This window comes from Primulina eburnea, chromosome 2, assembly GCF_022965805.1.
Source record: "Primulina eburnea isolate SZY01 chromosome 2, ASM2296580v1, whole genome shotgun sequence".
NCBI classification, from domain to species: domain Eukaryota; kingdom Viridiplantae; phylum Streptophyta; class Magnoliopsida; order Lamiales; family Gesneriaceae; genus Primulina; species Primulina eburnea.
The window spans coordinates 38059519-38068171 of record NC_133102.1 but is presented as its reverse complement, the minus strand read 5'-3'; the positions used below and the strand labels follow the sequence as shown (position 1 = coordinate 38068171).

At 33.1% G+C, this 8653-nt stretch overlaps 1 protein-coding gene across 4 annotated transcripts; it reads left to right on the top strand.

The window, feature by feature from the left end:
• The first annotated feature begins 412 nt into the window (after positions 1-412).
• LOC140823103 (eukaryotic translation initiation factor 2 subunit beta) lies at positions 413-5943 on the top strand. Of its 4 annotated transcripts, none has more exons than XM_073184248.1 (10): positions 413-529; positions 751-808; positions 1237-1348; positions 1458-1513; positions 1605-1656; positions 1757-1845; positions 3642-3787; positions 4090-4232; positions 4531-4616; positions 5623-5943. In XM_073184248.1, the coding sequence occupies exons 2-10, from the start codon at positions 758-760 to the stop codon at positions 5701-5703; spliced, it is 816 nt and encodes a 271-aa protein (XP_073040349.1). In that variant the 5' UTR covers positions 413-529; positions 751-757; the 3' UTR covers positions 5704-5943. The 4 variants fall into 4 exon arrangements, with proteins under 4 accessions (XP_073040349.1, XP_073040347.1, XP_073040348.1 ...); XM_073184246.1 differs by having other exon boundaries at positions 1751-1845; XM_073184247.1 differs by having other exon boundaries at positions 1231-1348.
• Positions 5944-8653: the final 2710 nt, after the last annotated feature.

Here is an 8653-nt window from a genome sequence, read left to right as displayed (position 1 = left end):
TACGTTTAGTTCAAATTATTGGACTAAAAAATAATTTTGGGATGTTTTGTTTTTAAAAAATTACTAATATTTTATTTCAATAGAGTTAAATCATTTATTTTATGAAAACAATGATTGTAAAGATCTTATAATTTTTTAAATTATTTTTAAAATATAGAAAAAAATGCACTGTCATATAATTACTACTTTTTGAAATTAAGTTAATAAAGATAATTTGTGGAAATCGAAAAAAAAATGTAAATATGGATGGGTTTTAATTATTCTAAGATTTTATGTTTAGAAAAAAAAAAAAACAAGTATGTTTTCTTTGAATTTGAAAAAAATTTCAATGTTTTAAAGGAATTTTTTCTAACGTATTTGTAAACGGTTTGGCAAAGGAAGCCCATTTGTCATGTAAAGCCCATTGGCTTGTAAAGCCCATGATGCTCAATAAATTTAAGCTTCCTTCTCCCAAAACATGAGCCGCAGATTTCCATTCTCTGAACCTTCTTCAGTTAATCTCAGGCTTTTTAGGGTTCTTAGGCTGCAGGTATTTTACCCCTTTCTGAAATAAATTTGTCTAGGGTTTTCTGAAATAAATTTGTCTAGGGTCTTGTTTTATGTTCGTTTGTAGTTTGCGTCTTGATTTCAATTTTGGATTTAAGATATGTTAAAATTGGAATTTTATTTTCACGTTATTTTACTTGTTTCGAAGTGTGGTGTTATCTTCTGATGAATTTTTGTTGATTGACGCTTTAATTTTTGTTTTAGATCTATCATGGATGATGAAGAAAATCAGAACCAAATGAAAGACGAGATCAAGGATGATGTAAGTTTATGTTGAAGGCCTTATTATTTTTAGTGAGAGTTGCTTAATTTTCATCCTGTTTTGTTTCTTTTATACTCTGTTAAAGAATCAGGAGCCGAGGTTTTTATGCGGTTATTTTTGGACCTAGAATCCTTCATTGCCAGTCAAGAATCATTCACTGGAAGTCATTAATTATAAGCATTTTGATGAAAGAGATATGGCCTTTTGTTCTTTTCTTTTCCTGGTTTTATATAGATATGGCCTTTCATGTTTACTGCTTGTGGAGAGTACCAAACCTTATAACTCTATTACACATTTGAGATCAATTTATGTTATTCGAAGTGAAATATGTTCTGATATTCATCTCATTATCGATGTGTAGCCATGTGAAAACTATATAATTTTGATTACAGGGAATTATTTGTTATTTTGTTCTTTAATAGTTGCAGATTGCTCCTTTTGACCCCACAAAAAAGAAGAAAAAGAAGAAGACTGTAATTCAAGATCCAGTTGAAGAGGAGTCTGTTGAAACTCTAGCTGAGAAAACAGAGAGCTTGTCTGGTACATACCTTTTCCTGTTGCAGAAGTTTTTATAACTATTTTCTTTTTGGAACCCCCTTTCTTGGGATGGCAATACATGTGCTCATATTTGTACTACTTTGTCATGCAGTTTCTGATGGTCTTGAAACTTCATTTGCTGGTCTGAAAAAGAAGAAGAAAAAACCAGTTAGTCATTGTGTTATCTTCCCTTTCCCCCCTAAAATGATGACTTGTTTGTGACTTTCTTTTGAATTAACCTTATGTTTCACCTTTGTAGGTGCATACTGATCTGGATGATGAACCAGAGAATATTGAGGATGAATTGGATGGTTGGGTTTGTTTGGAATTCTTATGTGACGTTGCATTTGATTTTTGCATTTTCTTATCTGGAAGAATAGTACCTCTTAATTTTTAAAATTTTAGATTTAGAAACAATTGGAGAGGATGAGGAAGGGCAAGGAATTATCCTGCAAAGTTACCCTTGGGAAGGAAGTGATCGTGATTATGAATATGAAGAGGTATTTCCTGTTCACTGCCTTGAGCTTAATAAAAAAAAATTCCAAACATTTAGGATCCCTTAAATTAATCGTGGAACTATTCCATGGTTGTGTGAGCGCCTCGCTCGCCTGAGGCTGAGGTTCTGAGAGGAGCCAGGTGTGGCCCGTGCACCTAGGAGGTGTCCGAGGCGCAGCACTTTAGAAAGTTGTGCTGAAGTGCATGCCTCTCATGGGGCTCAAGTTGCGGGTGAAGCTCAGTGAGGCGCACTTCAAACTTGTGCCCGAAGTGCAGTGAAGCGCGCTTCAAGAATCTCTAGTAAAAAAATGTAATATCCAAAGTTTTACATTAAATAAATCCCAGATCTCCCAGCCCAGTATTTGTTTATTGTTAAAAATAGCTTTAAACCAGTGCACATTCACCAGAAACTGTGATTTACCAGCCTTTCCTAAACCCTATAACCTTGTGATTAACCCTCCCTTGCCTAACAATTAATTTCCAAAGTCTGCATTTAGTTCCCTACACCCTACACTCGATGCTAATTTATATATACCTCTGTTTTTGCACCGAAGACCTCCAAAAAATATAATTTTGGTGCCTCATCCTTTCATCCGCAAATCAGTAATATTAGTTAACAAAGAGAGCTTTACTGATTTAGTTTAAATTATTTTATATTTATTTCAAAGCATTACTATTTAGCTTTTGATTTATATTATTATTCAATTGCACGTGAAGTATAATTTTTTGTTGCTAATAATATTAACTAAGGTTCCATGACATCATTGCGTCTTGCGCCCTAAATAATTATGAATTATTCAGTGTTTTACTGTTATTGTTAATTTTGTGGTTGATAGAGCTATTTCTTTTTATGGTAAATAGTGGGGCGAAGAGAATGGTTTTTACATATTTAATTTTGCGGACCTTTATAAATTATGGGGTAGTTTTGCTGGCCAAATTCATTTGATATATGCTATGTTTTATAGCTTTTCGGTTCACAGATTGCTGTGAATTGTATGAGTAAGTATGGAAAAGTAAGAACATGGAAAGTAGTATCAAAGTACAGAGTGCAAAGTTTTGCATGTATGTACTATGTACATCCCATAATATTTTTCTGGGAAATGCCCCGACATTTAACAACCTGCAGAAAATGGTGACTTGTTTTTTGTTTAAAAAACATTATGATTTAAAGGGAGAGATGATGAGCTATGATAATTGTTTGGTAGGTGGCCTCGGAGCTTTGTGCTTCTTGATTAATTTAATTGTGGACAACAATGGCGTGTTGTGATCTTTTCTTCTTTTTGTCTAGCTTGTGTTAGTCTGAGATTTGATCGACTGTTTAGTCTGATGCTTTGTTTTTGAATTAAACTATGTATTCTCAATTGTATGCAAGTATGGAATAAAAAACTTCGGCCTTTGGGATATAGTTTGGAATGAAAATATACAACTATTAATTTCTCAACGATCTCATTTTAGTTCCAGCATTAAGCTGTGTTGTAACGAGTTATACAATCACTGTTTCAAGTACCGGGGGAAGATTTTTGTGAACCTAGAATTTTCTTCACTGGGAATGCAGATGGGCCTTTTAATGTTAGTTGCACGCTCATGTATGACCCAATGGCATTATATTCTTGTTATGTAATCAGTGATTTCACAAGATGTTTTATATTATAAAAATTATGATCTTGTATGATGTCCTTACTATATTATTTAAATTTATTTTGTTATGTCTGATCTTCCTATATTATGCATTTTTGCATCATTGATTATTTCTCTTTAGGTAGTTTGGGAGATATGCTTATTTTTATATTACCTTGTGTAGCTTCTTGGGCGAGTTTTTAACATCCTCCGAGAAAATAATCCCGAACTTGCTGGTGATAGGCGAAGGACTGTCATGAGGCCTCCTCAAGTTCTCCGCGAAGGAACAAAGAAAACCGTTTTTGTCAATTTCATGGATCTTTGCAAAACGTATGTTATTTGTGATCTTGTGGTAAAAACCATTGAATTTCTGACTGGATTATTTGTGGATTTCTGGTTTTGTCTTTTGCTGGTTTTCTTTTGTAGTTTTGCTGCAAAAGACTGCTTGATCTTTCAAAGATTAAATAGTTGCATTTTATTGTTTCGTTTTATCTATCTGCTTGGTTATTTGTTTAGTAATTTAACACTATATTTTTATTGACCAGGTAGTGTTTTGGGATGTTCAAAATTTTCCTCCCCCTCGTGACATTATTATATGTTAATTGATCATCCCATGTCTCTCTCTTTTATAGGATGCATAGACAGCCGGAGCATGTGATGACTTTCTTGCTGGCTGAAATGGGAACAAGTGGGTCACTGGATGGGCAACAAAGATTGGTGGTCAAGGGGAGGTTTGCACCTAAGAATTTTGAGGGAATTCTCAGGCGTTATATCAGTAAGTTATTGCCTTGCTCTCAAATTCAATAGTAGAACATGCCGAAAGTGGATTCAACTATTAGGTGCTTATTTGTTATTGCCTAATTCTGAAATTTGTTCAGTAAGTTTTAGATTCTAAATTTTTGCTTCCTTTTGCATTAGTTCCGGTTAAAAACCATATTACTAGTAGTGCATATGTCATAACTTTCATTATTGGGTGCTTTATTTTCTTGTCTTGTTATTTATTGACAATATACTTGAAGAACCACCTAATTTACTCGTCTTGGAACTCTTTTGTTTCTGAATCTTGTGTCCAGATGAATATGTCATATGCAATGGCTGCAAGAGTCCAGATACCATCCTTTCAAAGGAGAACCGTCTCTTCTTTCTCAGATGTGAAAAGGTAGCTGTCAGCTCTCATTTTCCCTTCTATGATTTATGATATGATGAAAAACTTGTTGCAAATTCAACAATCTAAAACCGTTGACTTGGTGAAATGTTGCAACTTTGGGAATTACATCAGCTATAATTTCATGAAGCAATTATTAGTTGACTGCATCACCTGAGTATTCTGAAGAGTTTGCTGGTCCCATGCAAAATTGAAACTCTTTCTCGCTTACCCCTTCTTCACCCTCTTTCTCCCTTGTCTCTTGGGGAAATTGTAATCTCTTGGGGAAATTGTAATCCTCTTTTTGGTCTTACAATTTTATGCAATTCCCTCCCCGAAGGTGTTGCAAGGCAATCCATTTTTTATGAAGACCATGTTATTAAAATAGGTTCGGGCATTGCCTGGGTTGAAGGATGCTTTTGAACTATGTTTGATGCCTTTATGGAGAATTCCTGTCTTGGAAAGAAGGCCCTTGAATTCCATAGGAATTTTTCATTTCTAACTGAATGCACATATAATGTCGCCAATTTTACGGAGGGCTGTCATTAGACAATATATATATATATATATACATATATTGTCTAATGTTCCAGTAAGAAATTGGTGCACGACCTATCTTTGGTATATATATATATATATATATATATATATATATATATATATATATATATATAGTCTAATGTTCCAGTAAGAAATTGGTGCACGACCTCATCTTTGGTTCATTTTCTTGCTTTACAGAATTTGGGCTCAGTTTTCCCTTTTTTACAATATAGATAGTTTTATACCCCTCTGAATGTAGATAGGCTGGCTATTTGCTTTCTAGACATTAAGTAGCAATGTCGAATGTTAATGGATGATATGCACATCTTTGATCTGCATCTTCGAAGAGACTCTTGCGATTTGCATGTTAGAGGAGAAAACTGGGGATGGGAAGTAGCTTGCTTCTATGTAGTTTCACACATGATTTGCGCTATGTGATGTATATATATCAAACTAATAAAATATTTGTGCTATTGTTCAGTGTGGTTCGGGGAGGTCAGTTGCCCCAATCAAAGCTGGTTTTGTTGCTCGTGTTGGTCGTCGGAAAGCTGGAACAGGATGAAACTTGCTGTTCATCTGTACCTCACTGTTTGTATGCGGGAAGCCACGGATTCATAACTGTGTAGCGGCATGTTAAGTACCGTTCCTTCAGTTTTGCTTCGCAAGACATATATTTGCGCTTTTACCTGAAGACTTTGTGCTTCTATCCAATGTTCAACAGTTTTGGAGTTAACATTTGAACTAGTCTAGCTTTTTCTAAATCCATTCTAAATTTTAATAAATTCAGATCAATCTAGTTGAATCTATTTATAAAGATAATCTAGCTAGTGGATTGAAATTTCCTAAAAATCGAACTGATTAACTTTTATTTTAAAATAATTTCTTTTAAAACAAACTCTCATCGAAATTTAACCTTTTTTGCATTGGGTTTGACTTGTTTTTGGGAAAGGCAATTGAAGCAGCGCTGAATGAATAGATGTTTTGAAATTTTTTGATTTAATTGGATCGAAGTGATTAATTTTCTAAATTAATAAATTTTGAGTGTTGTAATATTAGTACGTCGGATAATTAATTATTTTGTCTCCATTGTTTTCATTAAATCTCGTATGCCTTCTTCAAGTTTTTAGTGTACTAGTTATATGTTTCATGTTTTCAATTTTTAATCAATTATGCCATAATTCTCATATTACCTGTATTTTCTACTTTTATTTATTTTAATTTTTAAACTTTTTGTAAATTTTTTTTTAATCTAAGTACGTGGTACTATTATACTTATCGAGTCTATTTAAAGGCATATTGCCTAAATACATAAAGATATGCAAAGTTTCTAACTTATATATTATAGATATGTTTTTACTTTCTATCATGACCGCAAAAAAAAAAAATCTTATATTTTTTTACAAAAATGCTATTGAATCATGTCTACCGAGTTTTATATATTGTTCCTCACAGCCCAATCGGACGGTCGCAACTTGATGGTCCCTGATGTCGATTTTTTCAGCAACACCTAGTACAACTTTGTTTAGTTTCCTACCTCAATGTGTATTAATGAATTATTTTGAAAATAATACACGAGAGAGAAAAAATTTATGAATTTTTATCCGAACACACTAAATATTATTACATTAGTAACATGATGTAGAAGAGGAGATAACTGGTTTAGTTACTTATGGTCGCTGAAATATAATACACAAAAAAATATGAAAATATTACAACGATTTTTTTGAAAGAAAATTGGAGAGGATAGTTGATTTCCCCAACTTCCTTCTGTTTTTTTAATTGTAGAAGTTCTATTTGGATTTCGAATTCGGACTTTAGACCTGTAGATTACCTTTTGAATTATTGTTTGTGAGTTGATGTTGAAAGCCTCTTGTAGTGAGTGGTTGTGTGGTCCAATCATCTACTAGCTAATGGTCCAACATGTTTGTTTGTTTGTCTTTTTTTTTTTTTTTGTGTGGTGGAGAGTCACATCTCACCGGCCTCCTTCCTTTATTTATGTTGAGCAATCTTTTGCTTTTAAGGTTCCAGAGAAAAATGTTTTTTCTGTGGTCCTCGTCATTTGGTTATGTTTTTGCAAGATGGTTTCGATAAGTTATTGGCTGAAAGTAATTCCCAAATTTTGGTTCTTTCTGATTTAGGCACTCCGGGCATATCTCTTTTGACCATCTACTAATGTGAGCCATGTTACATTATTTCTAGCGAGTCTCTTTGCTCTGTGATAGAATTTAAAACGAAAATTGACCATGTCCATCTATGTGAGACAAACCCATAACCATCATGCTCTTCTGGCGGATATGTTATCTTTATTAAATAAAATAACAAGAAGTGTTTCATTTTGTGGAAAGATCCTTGATGAATTTATGGGCATTCATGTATGGCCTTCTAAGTTTGATGAAATGAAAAGCATCTTGTGAGCCGTTTACAGCAGTTTCTGGTGCTACACTAAAGAAGTATAGTTCTAGAATGTCTCATCTAGACAAATAATCATTATTCGCTCATGCCTCACGAACAACTTCATGGATCAATGTATAGACTCGTGCTAATTATATCTTATTTGACAATAATTTAGTTAATTATTTTATGTTGGAATTTATGAGTTTCAGAGTTTGACAAACAAATTCGTAAAATAACTGAAGAAGCAAATTGAACTGACACAACTGAGAGGTCGTAACTAAAAGAAGACTTATTAGACTTAAATGGATTAAGAACTGAAGTTCATAGACTAAAGTTCTTATAAGAATAAATAAATCTTAAAATTGATGATTTGAAGCTCATTAAACAGATTGAAGATCAGAAATGAAGACTTCACAAAATTGAAATGAAATGACCAACTCAACTAAAGTATTCAAACTGAGAAGACATCAGTTAGAATTGATGTAATCCAGCTAAACTGATCAATCGATCAGCTTGACTCCTGGTCAGTTAGCCACATCATCAGCTACATTTTGAAATACTTAAAAGACAAACTGACAGTTCATACCAAAGCAGAATAGACAAAATAAAACAGCCTGATACATCGTATCTCTATTAGAATAAAGTCTTCTATGTGGACTAGAAAACGATTAAACGGATAAACATTAAATGCATTCAATGTGACCGTTGGAATCGAAGACTATTTATAGCTGATGAGTTCAGTTGAAGAAATGTTACGAGACAAAAAACGAAATACCAACAGAACAACTATAAGTTATCTGTGATTTACTTTCAAGTTTATCCAGTTTACAAAGCACACAATTTAACTCTTACTTCATTGTTGTAATCGCAGTATTCAGGCTACTTATTAGAGCTATTAAGTTATCAAACTATTAAGTAAGAAGATAGGCTAAGAGTTTCAGTTTGACATTGTATAAGTCCAACTGAAGTGAGTTATTACAAATCTTTGTAATCAATCAAAGTTCTTTAGTGAAATCTTATCCTTGAGATAGAAGGGTGACATAAGAGCAATTGAAGACTCCGAACATTCATAAATTTTTTTGTGTTTATCATTCTATTCATTCTGTTTTCAATACCTT